The 24,381-nt window shown below is 42.1% G+C and overlaps 1 protein-coding gene across 2 annotated transcripts in view; it reads right to left on the bottom strand.

Annotated features, from left to right (window-relative positions):
- Lmtk2 (lemur tyrosine kinase 2) overlaps window positions 1-24,381 on the bottom strand; it is a 92,217-nt gene that overhangs the window by 48,186 nt on the left and 19,650 nt on the right. For both annotated transcript variants that reach the window (XM_023713483.1, XM_023713484.1), the window contains exons 2-5: window positions 12,033-12,157; window positions 8,664-8,808; window positions 4,744-4,817; window positions 782-900 (exon numbers count right to left, since the gene is read on the bottom strand). In XM_023713483.1, coding sequence (XP_023569251.1) covers window positions 782-900; window positions 4,744-4,817; window positions 8,664-8,808; window positions 12,033-12,157 — 463 coding nt within the window. The remainder of the gene's footprint in view (window positions 1-781; window positions 901-4,743; window positions 4,818-8,663; window positions 8,809-12,032; window positions 12,158-24,381) is intronic.

Here is a 24,381-nt window from a genome sequence, read left to right as displayed (position 1 = left end):
ATACACTTCATGGTTCCTTTAGCAGTTGGAAAATGCCATTTCATTTCCTTCTGGCCTCCAGGGTTAATGACAAGGACCCCACTGTCACGCAAACTGCTTGTCTCTTTCAAAAGTTTTTGTTTGTCTTTAGTTTTCAGAAGTTTGGGTTTAACTTGACTGAGGGTCACTCAATTTCTTCAATCTATAGGTTTTGTCTTTTTAAATTTAGCAATGTTTAAGCCACTGTGTCTTTGAGGCTTTCTCACACCTATCCTTTTATCTCCCTTCTAAGACATCTACGATATGAAAACTAGATTGTCTGTTTTACTTCCTTGTGCCCCAGGGCTTTATTTTTTTTCAAGTCTTTTTGTTTAAAATAGGCAATATTTACTGTTTCAACTTTCCTGTCTCCTTTCCATTCTGCTGCTGTTTGCAATTTCAGTTACTGCATTTTTCAGTGCTAAAATTTCCACTGAGGGCTTCTGTCCTTTGTTGACACCACATTTATTTCATGCTTTACATGTACAGCACATGCACATGCTTTGAAATACTTGCCAGGTAGTTCTAGCATCTCTATCCTCTTAGTGTTGGGTACCTTTTATAATTCAAGCCGAGTTCTCCTGACTCTTTAGATTATAAGTGATTTCCAACTGAAATTAGTACATTTTGGATCTTATGAGACTCTGAGTTTTATTTAATCATTTCTGTATGTTGAAAACCAAAACCTAAAAGTCGTCTGCAATGCTTCATTTTCAAAAGACCACACACTATGTTTACAGAACACATGCTGATGTTTACTTACTAGTAAGGTTCGCCATTTTTCAAAAAAGTATCTTGTTCCTTTGGGCTTGCACTTGCTTTTAATTCTTTCACTATTACTCTTGCTACACTTGTGCCTGTGTAAATCTCTCCAAGGAGGACCTAAAGAAAAAAAGTTTTGTGTGACTTTCATCAAAATGACAAAGAAGATTCAAGAAAACTAAGTAACAACCAGATGACCTTCTATCACTTCACATATTTTTTTTTTAACAAGGTGGTCTTTTTTTTAATCTTTATTTGTGTGTGTGTGTGTGTGTGTGTGTGTGTGTGTGGCCAGCTCAGCCCACCAGAGGGCGCGGCCGGCTGGCATGTGGTGCTGGGGGATTGAACCGTGGTCCCTTTGCTTTGGCTAAGTTTGTTCAAATAGCTGCTGTAGACCACTGAGCCATCTCACCAGCCCCCACTTTTACATATTAACTTACAAAAAGCTTAGAAAATTCAAGACACTTTTTTCAGGAATAGGGTCATTTTAATGTATTCATCAGGGGGAGAGTAGAGGGCAAGGGGAGGAGAAGCAAAATTGAGTAAGATTCTACATGTACATATATCTATATATCACAACATACACTGATTAACTAAAAATAAAACTACTTATATATTTACAACATTCAGAACATAAACATACAAACATCTTTTCTATTTAAACCATATTTTCAAAGCAATAAGCTATGACATTACAAAAAAAACTATGACATTACAGAAGAGCAACACATAAATTCAACTCAACTCTAACTGAAGTGCTTCTTTTTCCTTTTTTTGTATTTAGGACAGGGTGTACAGGGTGTACAGGGGTCTCACTGCATAGATCAGACTCGCGTGATCCTGTTTACAGCCTCCCAAGTGCCTCCCTCTTAAGGCGCACGCGGGCCCCACTGCACCCAGTCTCAATCGCCATCTCAGGCTGGGGCTCGAATTCCTGGCCCCTGCATCTGCTTCAGCAGGCAGGTCCTTCAATCTGTGGCCCTCAAGTGCTTCTTAAAAACATTTTGTCATATGGTTTGCTGCTGACGTGAAGAAGGAAGCAGACAAGCTGCCAATGTACAAACTGCTGTTGTGCTGAAAAAATTTAAAATCCATCAGATTCCAACAACACCAGGCTTTATCTTCAGAGAAATCCTCAAGTACCAAAATTTCAGTCAAAACAGAGGGAAAAAGTTCCACTAACATTAGCAAAACATAAAGAAAGAACCACCTCATATAAGAACTAGGTATGAGGAAAATATTAAATGTAAATAGTACGATGCAAAAGCCTTCTAGAATATAGTTATTTCATCATTTTAAAATGATGATGATGAAGTAAAGTTTTTAATAAGAAAATGATCAAAGCTAAATGGCTTCTTTTAAAATAACTTATGGCTAGGGATACATACACCTATAATCCCAGCTACTTATTTTTATTTTATTTTTTTGTGGTACCAGGGATTGAACTCAGGACCCTGTGCTTGCCAGGCAAGCTCTACTGAGCTATCTCCCCCAGCCCAATCCCAGCTACTTACAAAGCTGAGGCAGAAAAATTACAAGTTCAAGGCTAGCCTGGACAATTTAGCAAGATCCTGTCTCACAATAAAAAGATTTACAAAAAAGAAAAGAAAAGAAATGTGTGTGTGTGTGGGGGGGGAAGCAGCTCAGTGCTAGGCGCCCCTGGGTTCAATTATCAGTATTGAAAAAAATTTATGTATTTTATAAAGGTAATTAATTAATTTATTTTGGGACAGGGTCTCACTACATAATTCAGGCTGGCTTTCAACCCACTACATAACCTAGGTGGTACTCGAACTCATGGCAAACCTCCTGTGTCAGCCTCCTGAGTGCTAGGATTACAGGCATGTGCTATCAAGGTAGGCTAAAGTAAATTAATTTGAATGCTCCAGATAAACTAATAACTTCAACAGAACTCAATATGTTTATCAGGAATACAAGGGCAGAAGAGTAAAGAGAATAAAAAATTCTCATAATTAAATCATATTCTTTGCCTTGAAAGACTACAATATACAATAAACACCAGTCTTAAGACATCACTTTACAGTGGGGAAGATCGGCTCGGCTTCTCGCTCCATCGTCACTAGCACCCACGGTGCTCATTATCTCCAAGGACAATTTGCTTAACACCTAGACCTCTCAGGTTGGTTTTTTTTTTAAACTTCATTTCTGATCACAATTTTTACATTCTCAGTAGCTACTTCCATGATCTGGGTCTAGGTAAAATTTACCTTATGGCCCAAACCTTGAATTCTGCCCTCTCCGTTTCTATCAGTCCTTTTATCTCTAATTCACCTCCATTAACCACAAGTGCCCAACTTGCCCTCCAATTCCATTACTGGTAGGGCTTTCTACGAGTCTCCCTCACTCCCCTTCTACCCTTCCCTGCTCCCTTGCTGTCTCTGAAGTGTAACAGCTGGGAAAACCCTGGTATTGTTACATCCAACTACCAGCCTACAATAAAACTCCACCAGCTGAGAAAGACGCCACCATGATGACTGCCCTTACAAACTTGTCAGGTCCTCAGTGCTGCCCTCCTGCACTTCCCTAGCTGATTGCCTTTCCCAGACGACTTGCACATTTCCTGTTCAGACTGCCTATGTGTGGTTTTCTCCTCCCTCTAAAGGAAAGACAACCATCAGAAGTGATTATCCTCATTTTAACACCACCCAACGCACCTGGGGAAGAGACACTGCTCCTGCCCTAGGAGCAAGTCCTCCACCTGCGCTAGTGACCCTGACCTCTTGGTCACCAAGGCTTTACTCCTATTACTACCGTTTCTCTTCTGCATTCATTAGTGTCCTCCCTCCACACAAACATGCTGAAAGAGCTTCCCCTCCTATGCAAAGAGAATACTTCATAAAACATGTCCCTGGCCCTCATGATGTCACCAGATTCGCCTCCAGCTCTCTGCTCCTTTTTAGAGTAAAACTCAAGAGAACTGTCTCCTCCTCCTCCTCCTCCTTTCTTGAACTCTTTCCTTGAGAGGCTGTGCCACTGCTCCTTCCCCTAGAGTTTCCTGCCAGAACACGGAGGACCCCGTGCTGCTGAGTCCTCATTCTCCCAGTCCTGATCTTGCTCACTTTGAAGCTGCAGCACTTGCTACCAGTATGATGAACCCTCCTACATCACCTCCTCAGCCTATTTTCCAAATGTCCCTCTCAGGGGGCTGGTTCCCTCCTCACTGGCTGCCCCAACTGTGCTGACCTCTCCTGCTCAGGGCCTGAGGGTTTAATCATTATGCTTCTCTCTTATCTTCATTTTAAAATCCTCAATGAGCTCATCTAGACTTGCTTCTTGAAATCCTGTACCATCTATATCCCGAGTTTTCCTTCTTGAACTCTGGATCTGCACTGCCAGCTGCCTTATAGCACTGAAAGCACTTACTATACACATAAATAATGAATGCCTCCAGAGCCCAGGATTCTGGAGCCAGCCTGGGCATCACAGTGAGACCGTCTCTGTCTCTCTTTTGAGACAGGGTCTTGCTATATAGGCCAGGCTGGCCTTGACCTCATAGCAATCCTCCTGTTTCAGCCTCCCCAGTGCTGTGGCTGCAGTCATATACCACCACATCCAGCTTGAGATGCTGCCTCTAAAGAAAAAGGACAAAGGTGCTTTGCCATTTTTACCATGTGAATACACAGCAAGAAAGCACAACTCAGGAGGCACTTGGTCCTGGACTTCCCAATCTCCAGAAGGTGAGAAGTACATTTCTGTTTTTTTCTAGCTGCCAGCTTATGACACTTTGTAGAAGCCTAAATGAATCAAGACACCCTTCTAAAAAGAGCTGCACACCCAGGAGTGCTGGATCTTCCAGGTGGTTACAGGGGACAGCAGTTAAACTATTCACACAGCAATACCTACACAGAATGTGGAATGTCAACTGATAACAATCCTTAACTAGCTATAAATTCTAAACTGCATAATTAGAAGGGAAGAAAATGAAACTGAAGAATACTTTACCTTTCCAAACCAGCCATTTCCAATTTCCTGTATATAGTTTAGGCTGTGGCGGGCAACTTGAGACTTCAAGCCTTCTGTAGAAAAAAGAACATTAAAAGTCTAAGTATCTAACTGAAATAAATGTTAAATACCTAATATATAAGGTGCAAAGATATTAAATAAATTTAATGGTTCTGCTAATAAAGGTAGCAAAAATACGTAAAAATTGCTTTTGAATAATGCCACACTTCCAAGTTTTAATATTGACAATATTTTAAAATGTGTATTCTACTTGATTCTTTAGTACTATGTAGTTTTTATGATCCAATAATTCCAGTGAGAACACCATCAAGTGGACCAATACAGAAATAGGAGTACTGGAAGGAAGATGAGACTAAGATATTTGAAGACACATGGTAGAAAGTGCCCCATATCTGCTAAAGGATATGAATCTGTACATCCGAAAATCTCACCAAACTCAAAGAGACCCGTATCAGCTAGCTCTTTTTTTTTTTTTTTTTTTTTTTGTGGAACCTGGGACTGAACTCAGGATCCTGCGCTTGCCAGGCAAGCGCTTATTCTACTAGGCTATCTCCCTGGTCCCAAGAGACATATATCAAGACATACTAAAATCTAACTACAGAAAACCAGAAACAAATTCTTGTAAGCAAGAAGAGAAAGGCAACTCATCATGTACATGGGAACCTTAATAAGATTAATAGTATATATTAAAAATTAAAACTCTAAAAGACTAGTAAATTTGTGGTACAAACAAAGACTGTTGACTATTAAAATCAGGAAACCTGTTCATCAAAACTATCTGTTTTTGTACATATGTGACTTTTCTTTTTTAGTGTGCCATTTTGATTTCCTTTTCTGTGTATTTTTAGTGGTTACCATGGGAATTCACTTGAGTTAACATCCTAAATTTGTAACAATCTAATGTGAACTGATACCAACTTGGCTTCATAAGCAACAGCACTAACCACTGATGCCCAACTGGCAGAAACATAAATTGGTAAAATTTCTGAGAAAGATAAACTGGTAAGATCTATTAAAATTCTAAGAACATACACTCTTTGACCCCTTCTAAAAATACATTCTACAAATAAAATATATTAGTGCAACAGCAATGTTGAAGACAACTCTGGTAAAAGCTTTATTTTTAATAGCAAAAAAGTTAGAAACAACCCAGATACTCACTGCCACTACCTGTCTGGTGCTTATTTTACCCCCTGCCCTGAGACGGTCTTGCTATGTTGGCCAGACTGGCCTCAAACTCCTGGGATCCTCCCACCGCTGCATCCAGAGGACTGTGCATGATGTGCAACCTTGCTGTCGTTTCTTTTCATCTTTACTTATTACCTTAATAGAAGTTTGCATTTCTTTAATTAATAATGATGTTCTCCCATTTACTGGCCATCTAAATTTCTTCCCATGATTCTCTTCTTTTATAGCCTCAGCTTTCTTTTCTAAAGGAGTACTTACTCCTCTTTCCCTACACATTTGTGTGAGCTGTTAATACATGTTGCGGGTTGTGTCTAGATGCTCCCTCCCAACCTCACGCATTCATGGAGGGGGCCAGGCTTCTCAGAGGTGGCTGTATCTAGAGTCTGTGGTACTGGGATCAAGGCTGTCTGATATAATAAGTCCACTGATTGGTCTGGCAGAGCGCCAGCTAGGACTAAGGGTGTGAGTGCTCTACTTACTCCAGGGCAGAGAGCCTGCATACAATGTAAAGGACACAAAGTGGCTCACCTCTCCCTCCCTCTCTGGTAGCTTTGCTACAATCTGCCCCACAATCAACTCTGCCAAGCCACTCTGCCTTGAAGCCAGTTGATCATGGACTGAAACCTCTACAAACTGTGAGATAAATAAACTTTTCTTCCTTTAATTTGGGGGGTAAGGTATTTTGCCTCAGCTATAAGAGAAAAGTAATTAAGACAACACATAATAATTTTTCCTTGGCTGCAAAACCACAAGGAGATGGACCTTGAGTTTATTAAATACCTTTTGCTACTATGTCAAATTGGCACATGGTACATTTTTCCATGCAGAATATTCTATTTCATGAATTAGATTTGGTAATACTTTCCTTTATGGCTTCTAGTCTTAGTGTCACGTTTGGAAAGCCCTCTTAGATCCCAGGATAAAAATACTTTGCATATTCTAAGCAGAGAAACTTAAAACTGATTTCTTTCTATTACAAGTAATTTTAGAATAGAAAACTTTAGTAGAACAGAAAGAAAGATGGATACAGATAGTCAGGATAGCTACCCAGCTCTATAATTTCTCTCATGGCACTTCTGCCTGTGCCCCCATCTATTTCAACAGATCTTAGAAGCTGCTAGTCTCTTGTCTGTCTCACCTCCTCCTTAAAGGATGGCTCTGAGGCCAATCCAGAAATGTCCCTAACAGGTTTTTCTACTGATCCAAGGACAGAGAAGCACCTTTACTCCTTGGCTGCAAAACTACAAGGAGATGGACCTGGACCTACCAACAGTCATGCTTGTGACAGAAGAGAGAAGCCACTGGGGGCCAAGCTGAAATGCAAAGGGAAAGGAAAGTGAGCAGTGGATACACAGTGCCAGTGGGGATCAAGGCTTAGCTGTCCGCAAGGTCAGCTTTAGCTCTATTCCTCCCGTGGGCTGGTTCTCTTTCCTACTGACGCTGAGCTGAGCTGGGATTCTACCACCTAAGTTAATTCAGAGGGGTTAAATGACAGGCCTGTAAAAGCTCCTGGCTGCCTTTCAAGGCTGTTCTTGAGTACCAGGAAAGCAAATTTCAAATAAGCAGTAACAAAACAGTTCGGTTTTAGAGATAAGCCTGCTTTAAGTTGTCCTAAGAATACAGTGGGCACCTTTCAAACTTCACTATTCCAATTGAAGTTAATGTTACTTATAAAAATTAAAGCTAAATACCACATGCTATTATTTCTAAATGTTATAAAACCTAAACATTAAATACACCTGACTTGACAAACACCTTATGTAAGAGATACCCGCAGAATCACAATTCATCTTGCTAATACCACTCTAAACATAGTCCACTGTGCACAGAGTACCACAAAAAGCAGGCTCGGCACCTAGACTCAGGAACAGCTTTCTTTTAGCAATCCTGGAAAAACTTTTTGAACCACTATTAGTCATACTTTTTTTTTTTTTGGAAAGGAGCTTACTACATAGCCCAGGCTGGCCCTGAACTTACTACGCTGACTCACTGACCTCAAACTCTTGACAATCCTGCCTCAGCCTCCCAAGCGCTGGGATTATAGGCATGTGCCACCACATCCAGCAGTCACACTCTATTTTATTTATTTATTTTTCTTGCAGAACTGGGGATTGAACTCAGACCCTTGCGCTTGCCAGGGAAGCACTTACTCTCCTGAGCCATCTCCCCAGCCAACACTCTATTTTATAACAAGGAATCAATTAACATCTAATCAAACCTCTGCCTTAAGGAGCCAATCTCATTAACATATCCAATATACCTCACTTCCCCACTTGTAGCACATCGCAGAAGAAACAGCAATGTCTACTCAGCAAGATAAGCCCAGTCCAGAGCTGGGAGGATGGGAGCTCATTCAAGGGTTCAGGGTCAGTGCATTAGAGGCCAGTCTCATTCTTATGCCAGATTCTGGGACCAGCAAGGGTAAGACAGCTTCTGTAGGAATGGTGGGCTGACTAGAATGCAGCTTCACTGGGAGCAGAGGGCAGTGAAACAGAAAGATGAGAAGATAGGCAGCCACTACCTTATGAACACAAAAAGGTTTTTTTTTTCACATTTATTCAGAAGTAATCCATGAAGTTTTGTTTTTTTTTGTTTTGTCTTTTTTTTTTGTTATTTGTTTTTTTTTTTGGCAGAACTAGGGATTGAACTCAGGTCCTTGTGCTTGCCAGGGAATTTCCATGAAAAGTTGATGTTAGGCCATCAGGTCTTACCCACAGAAGGCTGGAACTGTGATGGGGCTGGAAGCGAGATATTTGGTACTGACAGCGTGAAGACCTCTGCTGGGGACTGAACAGATGGGGTGTCTTCTGCTGGTGGTGTGAAATCTATCTCATCATCAAAATTATCTTCAAATTCCTAAAACCAAAGGGAGCACATATTACAAATCACTGGCTAACATTTAAGGTAGCACAATTCATTTATTTGGTGCACAATGCTATAATTTTCCCTGCAACTCATATTTATTTCAGCTAAAAAAATATGTGATTGTGCTCTCCAATTTCAAACAAAAAAAACTGGAGAGTAATTTTTTTGTAACCTTTAAAACTGATAAGATTAAAGACAGTTATGAGATTCAGAAAAAATTTCCCCCCTTGGGTTATTTATGTGGTACAGGGTCTCATTACACAGCTCAGATTCGTAGTGATCCTCCTGTCTCAGCCTCCCAGCACTGGGATTACAGGTGTGCATCACCATGCCCGGGGGTGGGGTTGATGCAGCATGTGGTTTCAGAGATTGAATCCAGGTCCTTGCACTTGCCAGGCAGGTGCTTAGACTGCTGAACTATCTCCCTGGCCTGTTTTTTTGAGACAGATTCTCCATATGTAGTTCAGGCTGGTCTTGAGCTCATTTTGTAGCCCAGGTTGGTCTCGAACTCACAATGATCTCCTGCCTCAGACTTCTGAGTGCTAGGATTACAGGTGTGTGCCAGCATGCCCAGCAGAAAAAGTATTGAGTCCCATTTCTCTGGAAAGAGTAACAATGGAAAAACTAGTACTCTCAGCACTTGGGAGGCTTAGGCAAGAAAAATATCACGTTTGAGGCGAGGCTGGGCCACACAGTAAGTTCAAGGTCAGCCTGAACTACACAGTGAAACCCTATCTCAAAAAACAAAGTAAAATAACAAAAGCATTACAACACCAGGTAAAAACAATGATCAGGATCTAAACTGAAAAGACCAGTGTAAACTGTGTGGTACACAGGAATGGTGGCATAGCCCAATGGTGGAATACTCACCAAGCATTTGTGAGATCTTGGGTTCCACGTCTACTACCTCCCTTCTCCAAACAAAAACCAAACTCAACAGAACAGTGTGGCATCTAAGTATAATTACCATAAAGAACATCTGATTTTCTAAAGATGTTAACTTTAAAAATAAGGATGTACAAATCAGGTGTGGAACCTTTCAAAAACTAGGATAGACATCGCTCATTACTGTGATGTGGGTGTTCCTTGGGGTCCAGGTCAATTTCAGATAGATGCATTAGATTACCAAGCTGCTAGTCTGTTCAGATAGCTACCAAGAATCACCTCTCTGGGCATCATACACATCAGCAGACATGACCCTTCCATTCCTCTGCCAATATCCTTCTTTTCATCTTCCTTTTCTACCATCTACCCCTAACCCTTTCCGATACAAGGAAAAACCTAGGTTAACGAAGGTACATTTCTCTGACATCTGTGTTTTTGATGCATGTGAGAAAACACTGTCATGTATGCTATATGAAGTATTAAAGGACATTATTTACTATTTCACGGGGAGGGGCAGGGAAAATGAGACACTGCAACCAAAGTCTCTGAAGGTATTTTTGAACAGAAGATACTGTTCAGTTTTCATTTTGGATGTTCCTGAAGGTTCTCTCATTAAAAGGACCAGGTCCATTGCACCTAATTTAAAAATAACACTGCTCAAGACCTGGCAACAGACGTGATAAAGTGTACCAGTAATACAAATGAGATGCAGCTGGGTCACTCTTGTAGTTATACCAGTGCCTTCTTGGAACTTGTGCAAGTCTGTCTACCAGACTGTAGTTTTTGGGTCTCAAGTGACCTCCCTGGGATAGTTCAGCTCTGAAACCACAAAATTCTAAATCCAAAGGAGTCCAGAGAGCCATGGATGGCAATGAATACCCTTTATTACTGGTCACATGAACTTTAGAATGGAGGAGACCTGACATCAGAATAACCTGGGCCTCCCAGTTAATACAGGTTCCCAGCCTTGACAGTAAGTCACAATCACCTCCCTCATCCAATAACAACATTCAAAATTGTGAGGACACCTGAAGGCAAGTATGAGGTTTCACGAAACATGAGAAGAGACCGACTTCAGGATCAGCAACATTTATCTTTCTCTTTGTCCTGAAATGGCAAGAGCCCCGTGCAAAGTCCTTCAGCAAGACTGACTGAAGGGACACAGATTCTCTGCTCTACTTGTGCCCCCAACTTTAAGGGCCCAGAGCAGGGCCTGCAGTGAGGCGACTGCCCATGGGGTGGTGCTGTGAAGAAAGCCCCCTGGCCCCAACAGGCTGACTCGGGACTGTGGCCTGTGTTGCTGGGTCCTGCCTGCAGCCCTGCTCCAGGCCTTTAGTGCAGACACTGTTCTGGGCTGAGGAGAGCACACCTGGGAGAGCTACCACCTGACTGCAGACACACACTGCACACAATCAAAACAGGAACAAGGCTCTCAGTACCGGGACTACAGGCCCAACCAAAAGAAGGTTTCTGGCAAGGAGAAAATTTTGTTTTCTAAATGGAGCCAGTGACCCTCAGGATGCCTGAGCTTGTCCTAAGTATAAATTAAGGTCGTTTTCTCTGCATGCAGGTACTCATGCTTCCCCCTCGGTCCCGTTTTTTTAATAAGTATATACAGAGCATTAAAAGAGAACAGCCAGCATGCAGTAAGATCTAGCGTAGGAGTTCCCAGTGGCTTATTGGTAGAGTCCATCCAGTAGCAGGTACAAAGCCTGATTATTATCCCTAATCAGGATTTTACAGCTGGCAGCATTCTTCTCTTTGGGAAACTCAAAGTTTCAAGATCAACTTGAGGTTTCAGTACTGTTCCTCATACACAAAACATGGGGGAACCCCTCACCTCAGTGATCTAATGACCACAAATTCACCAGCCTAGAAAAGCTGGGAAAAACACAAAACCAGTCTGTTCTTCCCTTTGTTATGGCAAGTGAAATTGATCATCATGCTGTATTCCTCTCTCAACAAAAGCTTACAACTCACCACAGAAGGTGCCTATTGTCAGAGATGTTCTAAGGCAGGGCTGGCAAACTATAGCCAGTCTGCCAAATCCAAACCACCCATTTGTAAATCAAATTTTACTGCACAAAGCTACGGTCGTGTGTTCACAAAGTACAGTATCTGTGTTTGATGAAGTACAATAGCAGAGGTAAGGGCTGGGCAGTTGTCACAGGGACTGGATGGCCTGCCCTAGTCACTGCTTAATAGGGCAGAAGACATTTATTACCTGGCCCTGCTGATCCTTGCTCCCACGAAGCAGGGATATAAGGCCACTATATAATAGATAAGTATGTCACAAGATGATTTCAAATACTCTTGCAATCTGTCCTCACCTTAAAGTCTATTTCTGGGTCCTTACAGCAGGAAACACAGTTTGCAATTAATACTATTAATATCATTAAACTGCACACAGACAGGATCACAAATGTTGAGGGAACTTCTGCAACAGTCGCCTCCCCTAGAAAGAGAAAAATACTATTAAAAACAAGTACGTTCCAAAACCAAAATCAACTACCAAATATATATCTGCTAAATATAAACGAGACCAAGGATTAATAAGGCTTAACTGCTAAAGAAAAAGTTGATGGTCAATCTAAGACAAGAAGTTGGTCACTTTTAAAAAACATTTTATTTTGAAATCATCTTGAATTTAGTGAAGAAATGCAGAGAGAACAGAGAGTTCCCACATACACTCTAGCCAGGATTCTCCCAACATTCAAGCTTTGCATCTCCATGGTACAGCTATCAAATCTAGGGCAGTAACACAGGTACCACACTATCAGTTGTACTTCAGACTTTAATCGGAATTTACTATTTTCTGCACTTAAGTTCTTTTTGTCTTTGGGGTCTGACGCAGACTACCAATGTCACATTTAGGCAACATGTTCCTAGTCTGCGTCGATCTCTGACAGTTTTTCAGTTTTACTTGTGTTTCATGACTTTGACCTTTTTTTTTTTTGGTCTTTTTTGAGATAGGGTCTCATACAGTTCAGACTGGTCTCAAGCTTACAGCAACCCTCCTGCCTCAGCCTCTCAAATGCTTAGGTTATAGGCATATGCCACACATACGCCAAACATTTCTTAAAAAAGTATTTGTAGGTTATTTTGTGGAATAACTGAGTGGTCTGATGTTTTTGTAGGATTACAAATATTTGGGACAATCCAGGGTGAACTGCCTTTGTCCTTGTGACTTGCTCTTGGTAGGGTGAACTCTGGCAATGAGGCCTAGGTGGTCTTGGCACTGTAACGATACTACGCATCCCTGCACTGACTGGACCTTAGGAGCAAGTCCCAAAGTCCAGCACACCCAGAGAGACGGAAAGCAAGCCACACTTCCTGGAGAGAGGTCTGATAAAGAGTTTGCAAACACGATGAAGAGTAATTACACCTACTGGCTATGCAAATAACCTGTTTCTTAAAGTTCTATACAGCAACTTTTGCATTTGTCTGTACACTTTGCCTACTGCAGTGAATACTGTGATTTTTTTTTTAAATGGTGTTCTAGTTTCTTAGATCCCTCTACATTTGTTTAGAACCCCTTCTTAAGGAAGACTTAATTATTTTATTCCATAGTCATGGACTCATAAATGCTTGTTCTGTGGGTTATAATTCAATAATACCACCATTTATTTTGTGTCAAACTGTTCTAGCTTTTCCCACGGAGGGCTCCTCCAAGTGGACTGCAGGGTCCTTTTGCTGAGCCCTATCTGATCTTTTTGCTCCAATACTTCCTCACTTTCTGGCACTGTAGGAAGCTTCAGGCTCCTCTTACATTTTTTTCTTTCTTTTCTTTTTTTCTTGGAAACAGACCCTCACTGTGTAGTTCAGCTGGTCTGGAACTCACTATATAGCTCAGATTGGCTCAAACTTGCAGAGATTCTCTTGCCTCAGCCTTTTGTGTGCTGGGCTTACAGGCATGTGCCGACACACCAGGTTCCTCTTGTATTTTCTTACCCTGACTCTCGAATCAGCTGGTTGTCCAAGGATCCCTGGCCACAATAAGGACCTTTTAACACAGAAGGATTGCTAGAGAAGAATGACTTACACATCTCTAAAGGGCTGCTTTAAACAAAGAAAACAAAAACAAAAGAAAGGAAGTCTCTACAATGGCTCAAGAGGCACAAAGCCTAAAGTATTTACTTTTTGACCCATTCCTACTTAGAGCAAAAAGATTTCACATCTTATTTTGAGCAGGGACTTAATAAAGCTCTGGAAAACATTCACCTAAAATAACTGAACTTTTTCTTTGTTAAGCAAACTGCTAGGTCTGGTGCTTTACTAAGACACAGACTTTTTCTTAAAATCCTCATCTACAGCTAATTAAGTGTTCCACTGCGCCAAAGGGAAGGCAGACACAGGTTAACAATGTCACCATTTTTTCCCTATGCACAACTGTGGGAAAGAACCCACTCCGTGAGGAAGACATTTTGAGTATAAAATGGTTTCAACAAAGATCAGAAGAAGCTTTAAAATGAATAGCACACAAGACTACATTCTCTCTCAATATCTAAAGGCCTACTTGTGAAGTGAGGCTGGAACCCCACTGCTTCCAGTGGTGCCCCTGGGCTGCCCCAGCCTTCCTGATGCCCTAGAGGACTGCACTTAAGCAAGGGCTGTTAAGTTCTAAGTGAACCCAGCACACAACAGAGGACAATTCACTTTGCATGGGAGGACACCTGCCAGCCCCTCCCGATCTGAAGGAAAATCAGTAAAAATTAACTTCACTGAGAACAAGAATTTCCTAACCAGGCACACTTTCCTACATTTGCAAAACTAGCCAGCATGAGACACCTGTGCTGCTGGCGGCCAACGTCCTATGAATGGAGATCAACAGGGCCCCCTCTTGTCTTCCTCTTGCAGCTGGCTGCTGTCTTTCCTCATCTTCCCAGGGCTTCTCCACTGGTATTTATTCCTAATAACTCTGCTTCACTCCCCAGACTCACATAATCAAGACTGAATATGACTCCAGAGGATTACATGGAGAACTGTTTTCACATCCAGCAAGCTGTATTTTATTCATCTTTAAAACACAGCCTGCTCACAGCACTTTCACATCCCTGGCATTTAGGGACATCACTCTTGAAACCAAGTGGTTGTAACTGGCAGCACTTCTTCTGTGCAGCGGTACAAAAGCAAGGGTGTGACTTCTATCTGATGGCATCTGAGATTTGATGAAATACAGTATCATTTCACTCTGCTGTCACAACACTTCTGAGGTAAGTGGACCAGCTCCTCGTCACAGATGAGGAAAGTGATACGCCACAAGTCCCAGGTGGAGCGTGCAGAGCAGACCCAAGAGCAGGTGCAGGGGACCAGCCCCGCCGCACCTCCACACCACAGACCCTGCCTCTGCCACTTCACTTTCATCATGCAAAAAGCCTGATAGATGCTTGAATTGCAGTCAGTCACCATTAATTAAGCCACTCCATAACTCTGGTTTCAAGTTACCTTTATCTCTCTCTTTACCCACAGTTGGTTTTTTGTTGTTCTGTTTTCAATCGTCACATATCAGGGATTCACTGTAAAACAATCAGGACTGCTAGAAAACCAATCCAATGATCTGATTCCCGGAAGTGGTCTTCTGTGAGTCAGCAGGTAGGCATGGAAAGTCACACCCATGTTAAAAACAACTGAGGCAGGCCACTTTTGCCCTACCTTTCTGTAGTGCTTATTTCTGTTAAGAGACTGACTACAGGGCTATCTGCTCTCTCTTCCTGGATTTCCACAAAGCAGCCTGCAGCCACTCCACTTCATTGCCTAGCAGGCCCTGGAAAGGATACTACAAATTACTGTCTGAGAAATTTACCAGATAGTCCCAAGAAAGACAACTTTAGCTTCCACTCTGAAAAAAAAAAAAAAAAATTTATTTATTGATGTTTTCTTTTGATCAGTCCAGAACACTGTACCTTAAATAAACTCTACCAGTGGAAGAAATAATTCCATAAAATGAGGAAGTGAAACTACAGCCCAGAAAGTGAGATGGGTTTGCACAGGCCACAGAAAGGAAGTAAATTTTAGACATGGGGAACCACAATTAAAATCCCCAGGCTCTGGAGGTCAAAATAAAAAATCCCACCCTGTAAAGGTTCCTGGTTGCAACTGGCAGGAAACTACGACAAATGGCAGTTTTCCTTTAATATTCCCAGCCTACAGATTCTCAACACTTAAGTCAAACCATCTACTACAGAAAAATATCAACAGTGACAGGAATGTCACCATACATTTAGACAGCTTTCCCAACTATACACAGAGGAGGAGGATAATTAGAGGTTTGGGGTACTGGTGCGCTTTCCTGAGACACTGTTTAAAAACACCTGGTTTCTCTACAGTATACTCTGAGAGTTTCCATTTTACAGTTTTCAAAGCATTTTAATAGCTATCTAGCACTTGATTTCATAAGCAGAAAACTTGAGAAACTCTTACGAGGTAGGCAGGTACCTATTATCCGATTTAGAGACAGGTCATTTGGAGAAGGTAGTTGTCAGTAATGACTTGGGGTAGGTCAGCAGCACTACCTGACTATTAATTCAACCATGATAAACCCAGCATAATTATCTGATTCATGATGCCTAGAACCTCCAGTGGGACTTGAACATACATGTAATTAACTAAAGACTTGCCTGTGAGTCTATTTTTTAATTCAGTAAAAATCATCAAAGGTCCACAGGTAAAATGATCAAGATGCACATCCACCAGTGAACACATAATGCTGAGGCTAATTCTGTCATTCCTTTTTCAGATTCTCTCTGATTTTTATAAAGAGAAATTCTCTATTTACTATTTGGTTACTCAGTGGGGTTCAAGTCAAGGGTGAGGAGAAGCCAGATACTTAAATATTTTTTTTAACTTGTTTAAAAGAATGAGTTCGTTTACTAGCTTTCTCTAGCAGTTACCAGTCAGGAGTGGGATTGGTACAGTCTGGGTTATTACTATGAACAAATGGATTTAAACTCCCTGGTGTGTTTCACTCCAGTGTGGGTACTCTTAGCAGTGCTCACACTGTCCTATCTGGCCAGCGGGCCCTGAGTAGGAGTCGGCTGCAAAGCCCACCGCCAGGATCCCTGCAGTCTTGGGGTATGCTGTATCCTGGTGTGCCCCTCGCTCATTTTAGGTATTTTCTGCTTCAGACTTCCTGGCAATCCTTTCCCCCAAGAACCAAGACTCCTTTTCTGGTCACGTGCATCTCTAAAGACCCCAAGCTCAGGCACAGGAGCTACTTATTCAATGCTGGCATCACAGCTGCTGCAGAACACAACCTGGTGCTCAAGCATCTGTTAACACTGACAGCTAGTACCAATGTGGTCTAAGTAGTCTCCTTCTTACATAGTGTATGGGTCTGTTTTCTGTCAGTGTCTGCCTCATCCGGCCTCATCCTTCATTATATCGAAGTATCTGAAGCTCAGGAATGGCTAAAGGAGATCTGAAGACTCAAAGTATCAGGCCTGTGGTGAAAGCCTGGTGACCTATGGCAGCATGATGGGAGCACATGTGAGACAGGAAGTGGGAGCAACTCAGGGGCTAGGTTTAGTTTGCTTTTTTATAGTGCTGGGATCAAACCCTTACACATATTAGGCAAATGCTCCCCCACTGAGCTACATCCCCAGCCCACAAGACATAGCAACTCATTCTTGAGAGAATGACCAACCTGTTCCACAAGACCAGCATCAATTCCTTCTGAAGGTAGCATACCCAGGGACCTAATGACCTCCCAACAGGTCTTGCCCCTTGAAGGTCCACTGCCTCTCACATCACCACACCAGACAACTAAGACTCCAACACATTAACCCTTGAGGGTCAAGCCACATCCAACCACAGCGGCATATGCCTCGGAATGGGGGCCAGGAACCCCACCCCCTGAGAATGAAATCTTGCCCACTGTTTGTTTCCAATAACCTATAAGCTAAAAATAGCTACAATTTTACACTTTAGAATAGTTAAGAAAATGACAAAATATATCCTCACTTGAAATTTGTATCAATAGCTATTAACACAAAAACAGAATATATGTGTCTACCGATAGCAAAACACACCATCACTTATGAAATAGTAAGTGAAATAAATCAGGCCCACATGTGTAAACATTGCATTGTCTTGTATTGTTTCTAGTGTAAGAAACTGAAAGAGTAAATAAAATTCAAAAGGTACAATAGATACTGTGAAAGGGAAAAAAAAGTGCTCAAAACAAAAGAACAAGTGGGAGGAGAGAAAGGAGAAAAGAAAAGGGTAAAATACACACACACACACACACACACACACACACACGACAGCTAAGATAATTATACTATTAATTCCTATTGGTTTTATTGAAAGGAACAGTTAATGCTTAATTTTTTAAATCAATTTTGCATGCCTATATCTGGTAATCTGAACAACTACTTTGAAGATAACAATATTCAATATAATAGTCATTATTGATTTCCTATCATCTTGAAATTCTGTATTTTTTAAATATTTTTAAAAATTTTTATTTTCTTTAAAATTAAAGTATTGCTCTAAACAAACAATAAAAACAAAGTACCAAACCCAAATCTAACCAAGCCTCTAGATCCAAATACAAATGTATAGAAAACAGAACATACAACATTTTAAATACCACTCTAGAAGGGCCAGCCAAATAGCTCAGCAGATTAAAGCCCCCGCAAGCAGGCACAGGGGGTGGGGTTCCATCCTGGGCCTGTCATGCCAGCTCCACCCCCAGGGTGTGCTGAGATGGCAACTGAGACTGGGCGTGGTGGTGCACAGCTGTAATCCCAGCTCTTGGGAGGCTGTAAACAGGTGGATCACTACAAGTCTGATCTAGAAGTGAGACCCTAAACACCCTGTAGACCCTTCCCTAAAAAATAAATACATAACATACATACATACATACATACATACCACTCTAAGAATGTAATCAACGAAACACAGACTAGTCCCTTTGGGGAAAAAAGTGAGAAATTCTCAGGAGGAAAATGAACATTTAAGAGACTTAAATGACACACACACCAGACATGTTGTACAGATGTTATTCAAATCATGACTCAAACTATTAAATAATTATATTTGAGACAACTGACCATATTCAAGAAGTAAAATTTATTTCTCTAGGAAGGATAATAGTAAGGCATTTATGCTTTAAAACATAAGTCCTTATCTTTTACAGACAGTAGCCTATTCAGTAATATCTGAAATTTGCTTCAGAATAGCATGATGGGCAACAGGAGAGGATATGAGTGGAGGTGGGCAAAAGGCATGCGGAATTCGTCACAGTACCTATCTAGACTTATGTGTGTGTGAAGGGGGTTGGGGGAGGACTGTTTGTTTCTGTAGTGCGGGGATTAAACTCCGGGCCTTCACACTGAGCCATGGCCCCAAGCACCTTATATGTTTTACTTTGACACATGGTCTCCCTAAATTGCCTGGGCTGGGCCTGAATTGGGATCTTCTTCCCATGGCTCGCACACCAGTGGGGCTACAGACGTGTATCACCATACCTGGCCTATTTTTCCATTTATGAAATAAGCAACTCTCTCATCCAGTAAATGAAACGTTAAATGGAGAAAATGCAGTTGTAACAATTCACATTCTATATTCTTATCTACTCATGATAAATGCTTGGTCTGCTGAGGCTGCTGCAACAAAATATCACAAGCTGGATGACTTAAACAACTAAATTTGATTACCTCACTTTTTTTTAGAGGCTAGAAATCCCAGATGAAGGTGTCAAAAGCCATCAGAAGGGTTTGCCCTGCATCCTCCAGCTGTCTTTCTACCTCTTATCCCTCTGCCTGGACTCCAGCCCGTCTTCCTACTCCCTGCGTTGAGAGGGCCAGTACCTCTCTCAGGCCTTCCCAGACAATACTGTGTCATTTCAGGCTCTCGCCCTCCCCGGAGTGAAACACAAGCACAGACACCACATATCCTCTCATCCATCATCCTTAAGGCCTCACAGGCAGTGTCCCTGCCTCTGGATGCTCAATTACCTGCATCTGGGCATTACAGCACTGACCACTCTGTATCGCTCTCTTTTTTTCCCCACTTGTTCTTTTCTTTTTCCACTTTGTATTTAATGCCCACATCTTCCTTTCTAGATATGGGGTCAGAGACCAGGCAGGTATAATCCACTGTGAACTCCTCAGAGGACAGACTGGGACAAAAGAGGGGGAGCAATAGTAACTATGGGGCACCAGCAAGAGAGGAAAGACAAACAAGAAGGAAAGTGTGAGTGAGATTCACTCACAGATAATCCAGTGGTTAGTAAAACAAACATGCTTTCAGGGCAGAAAGTAAGATCAGAGAAGTAGCATTCCTTCCATAATTTCAGGCTCTTACTCGGCACTGTTAAAAGGGCTGGGGGTATGGCTCAGAGGTAGAGTGCTTGCCTGGTACGGGTCCAATTCTAGGCGGAGCACCAGCGTCTGGCTCAGTGGTAAAGCACCTTACCTAGTAGGCACAGGCCATGGATTCTGCCCCCAGCAAGAGGGATACTGGGCTGGTCGACAAGGAAACTCGTAGAACTGGGGGAAACTAAGGACCAGAAAGCTGAACTGGCCTGACATTAAACACACCTCTAAAATACAGTTTGCACTTTAAAAAACAAACAGGACTAAGAAAAACATCTTCTTCCAACACCCTGACAAGTAGCTTTGCATCCCAAGAAGTAAAATGAGTCAATAACCATACCATCTGGGGGAAAAAAACTGTGGATAATCACTACAGGTTATGCACATTTTTACCTGACACCTCAAAATTATAAAACCATGTATGATAAAGGTTTCTCTGCTCTTAATGTAACTATGTATCTATTTATAATAATATTCTATGTATCCTAATATTAGAAGTGAACTAGAAGGGAAGCGCAGCCCTAAACACACTCCACCACACACAATGGCAAATGGCGCAGTGTGGATCCAGACAACGAATCACAGATTCCACAAAGACTCCTAAGAAGATGAAAAACAGCCCAGGGAAACAAATCACACTGCTCACCAAGGCCCCTGGCCAAGCGTTCCTCTTGTTTAACAGTGACCTTTGAGGTCAGCCAGCCCAACTGTTCTCTCACACTTACAGAAAGGTTATATAATTTGAGTGCTAACTATCTGTAGATGAGATCATTTTATAGGAAACTACTGCTTTCTCTTACCCTATTCCATTAAGACCTGTCATCCAAGGGTCGATGTACTCATGCTTTTAGAAACCACTTAGAATCCTAGCACTGGGGAGGCTGAGGCAGGTGGACTGAGTTTGAAGCCAACTACATGACCAAGACCTTGTCTCAAAAATCAAAATTAAAAAATAAATTAATTTAGGACAGGGACTGCCACAGAAAGCCTGGTGACACTACATGACTAAGAGAATGTCAAGTCTGGATGACCCTGGTCACACGTCTGTCTACCCCAAGAAGCTGCAGGTGTGGATATTCTGTGAACTAGAACTATAATTAAGTTGACGGCATAGATGAGCTGTGGAGTGATCCACAGCACTGAAATGTCTGTTACCCTAAAACCAGCTCAGCAACAGGAAGCATGAGTCCCAGAAGAGACTTCCCTTTCATTTTTAAGTTATTCCTTCTTTGCACACAACTGCCTGCTAGGATCAGTAGACTTGCGTGAGTAGCTCAGCAGCAGCTCCACGACATGGCCAATCCCTTGTCTGCATGATACAGCCAAGAAGAGGGGAGGGAACCACATACATGTACCTACCTCACTGCTGGGCAAGGCACCCCTATGTGTCCTTGAAAAACATGTCTATCTGCATCTGTAAAATTTCCTGTAGCACCCTACTAGAATCTGTGCTTACCTTCCTAAGGTCTAGCTGAAGTTCTTGCTAACAGGATTGAAACTATTTGTACACAAGGTATCCTTACAAGTTCTATCTTCAATACAAAAGGAGATGTGGTGTGAGCTTATAAGGAATGGTGGGACTGGGAACGGGAGGAATGGGGAATTCATTACATTCCTGTCTATTTCTATTTGTGCTCAAGTCTCCATAATCAGTTTTGAAGTACCATCTTCATAACTAAGCCAACTGCTTCCAACACTGACCTTTATCAGGACTCCTTCCATAGAGCACATTAAGGCACAGTCACCTAGTGTTCCTATTTCACAATGCTGTCTTTATGTCATACAGAAAAGATAAGACCAAAGGTAATGTCATGCAAGATAATTCAGTGCTGGTAGACACTCAAGTGTCCAGCCCATGATAAAAGACCTACAACAGTTAGGAGGGATAAGGGAGGGGCAATTCCTACTACAATGCACACTCAGTCATTCCACTGGGAAAACCACAAACTAGTAAGCCCCACCCAACTCACTGAGTCATTCAACAAACATTTGCTAAGCATCTTTTATAGGACAGCCAACTGCTATAGGTTCTGGAAATATGGAACTGGGGGGGGGGGGAGTGTCCCTGCATCCAGAGCTTACATTCTCTCAGGGAGAGGACAGACAACAGCAAACGCATACCACCTGAGAGGGTTGAAAGGCACTATGGCACACTCAAGCAGGGGTGGGCGGGGAAGACTTCCTTTAGATGAAATGACCAGACATATTAAAAAGATTTACACAAGAAATGATGGTAAAATGATGTGACCTCTGGATGAAATACTAATGTCTGTGTGCTTATTGTGTGCAAGTCACTAAACTCATCCAATCCCACAGTGACCATTTTAGACAGATACCTGTTTTGAAATGAGAAAACAAAGTAACTTACCCAAGGTTAAAGCCACTGAGCACTCCAGACCCAGATAGGGGTTGGAGGTGTGTGCAAGTTCTGCCAGGACTCGGGCAGATGCGGGTGGAGTGTGAGGGGCAGGGCAAGGAGGAAGCCTCCACGCCGTTTTTAAACCCCTCACTCTTGGACATGAATGAGTAGACTTTTCCCATTCTCCCTGTTTGAGAAAACTTCTTGGGTGAAACACCAACACAGACCAAAGAACTTGAAGGAAACAGACAATGCTGGAGATGGGCGTTAGGAAAAGAAACAAATCAAAGAAAAATAATTAATACTCTCAGCATGAAGAAGAGATACTATGTGCACAAGAAAGATGCTATTTCTAAAGGAAGAGGAGGAGCCGGGTGTGGTGATGCCGCCCAGGCTCTCTAGGAAGCTGAAGCAGGATAGCAAATTCAAGAGTGACTAAGGCATCTAGGAATGAAGCAAGATTTGGCCTCCAACCAGGTACATACCATACATACACATACACCTTCTCCCCAGGATATATACAGAAGTTTCCTAGAACCAAAGTACAGGACTCTCAAGATTCAAAGTACTTGCGGACTGTGCACATTAATGAATGGAATGAGATTTCCACCAAGACACACACTGCTCAGAATCTTAAGCCTTTTCACTTTGTTTTGCTGTAGTGGGTGTTGAACTCAAGGTCTTTGGGCTACGCTACTTTTACCTTTTGAGACAAGGTCTTACTAAGTTGTTAAACTGCCCAGGCTGGGTTCAAACTTGTGATCTCCTGCCTCAGTTTCCCTGAGTGTTAGGACTGCAGCCTTGCACCACTCCAGGTTTTGAGATAGAAGTTTTACAAGCTCTCAAGGAGGGGGAAAGGAAGCTAAATAGTAATAAGTCAGGTGGCCTCATACTTCTCACCAGAATGTGAAAGGCAGCTAGCATACCAATATTCAAAGCCCAGCACAGGGTCCAGAGACTCCAGGACAAAGCACAGACAGGGGAGACTGAAATGCCTGCCCAACAGCTGAGGAGGGACGAATGAGTCATCTATAAAAACTAACAAAAAATAACAAGGGGCAAGTCCAGAGATAATAAAAAATGCCAAAGTAAAGCAGTATAGAGGCAGCTATGAATAGTATTTGTAGACACAAAAATACAAATGATGAATAGAAATCTAAACTGTGAATAACTGTGTCGAGGAGGGGTATATGTGTTTCAATATGTAAGTCCTTACTTTTGTAGTAGGAATTCAGTATTTAATTGAACAAACAAGGGTACAAGCAAGTTAGTTAGCAATATAATTAGAAAAGCTGCAAGAGGTTGCCTGTGTGATACAGCTAGTAAGCATGGGGGCGGGGACAGCATGGGACAGGGGTTTGCTATTTTTATTATAAGCTCTGGAGAACTTTTTTTTTTTTTTTTTTGGTACTGGCAATCAAACTCAATACCTTACACTTGCCAGGCAGGTGCTTGCGCCACTGAGCTGTATCTCTAGCCCTGGAAAACTGCTTTTTAAGTTATTTACATGCAAATAACATAAATTACAAAATACATAAAAGGATGGGAAGAGGGGGGAAACAAAAGAGGACCAAAGAGAGCAAACAACATTTAAGGATGGGACAAAGAAACATCTGAACAGGAAAGAAGGGAAAGGATACTGAAGAGCTAAAGAGCCAGTCACATCACTATGGGTGGTAAAGGACAGTTTTAATCAGGGCCTGGGGACAGCAGCCCTGGGTTCAATCCCTAGTCACACATGCACGCAGAGACACAGGGCTGGTCTTAAAGAGCTGAGAAAGAAGAAGCCAGGTACAGCAGCCTGGCTGAAGGCTGAACATGCCTTAAATCTAGCACTCAGGGAGGCTGAGGCAAGCAGGATTTCAAGTTCAAGCCCAGTGTCTCACAGGAGGGAGTGGCAGGGATGTTGCCTAGTGGTAATGCATTTCTGAGTCGAATCCTCCAGTACTGAAGAATTTTTTAAAAAAAGGAGGATGAAGGGGAAAATAGCACTTGTCAACT

This window comes from Octodon degus, unplaced genomic scaffold (assembly GCF_000260255.1).
Source record: "Octodon degus isolate 3935 unplaced genomic scaffold, OctDeg1.0 scaffold00031, whole genome shotgun sequence".
In the NCBI taxonomy this organism is placed as follows: Eukaryota; Metazoa; Chordata; class Mammalia; order Rodentia; family Octodontidae; genus Octodon; species Octodon degus.
The sequence above is the reverse complement of the archived record's forward strand: the minus strand, read 5'-3'. Positions and strand labels throughout refer to the sequence as shown.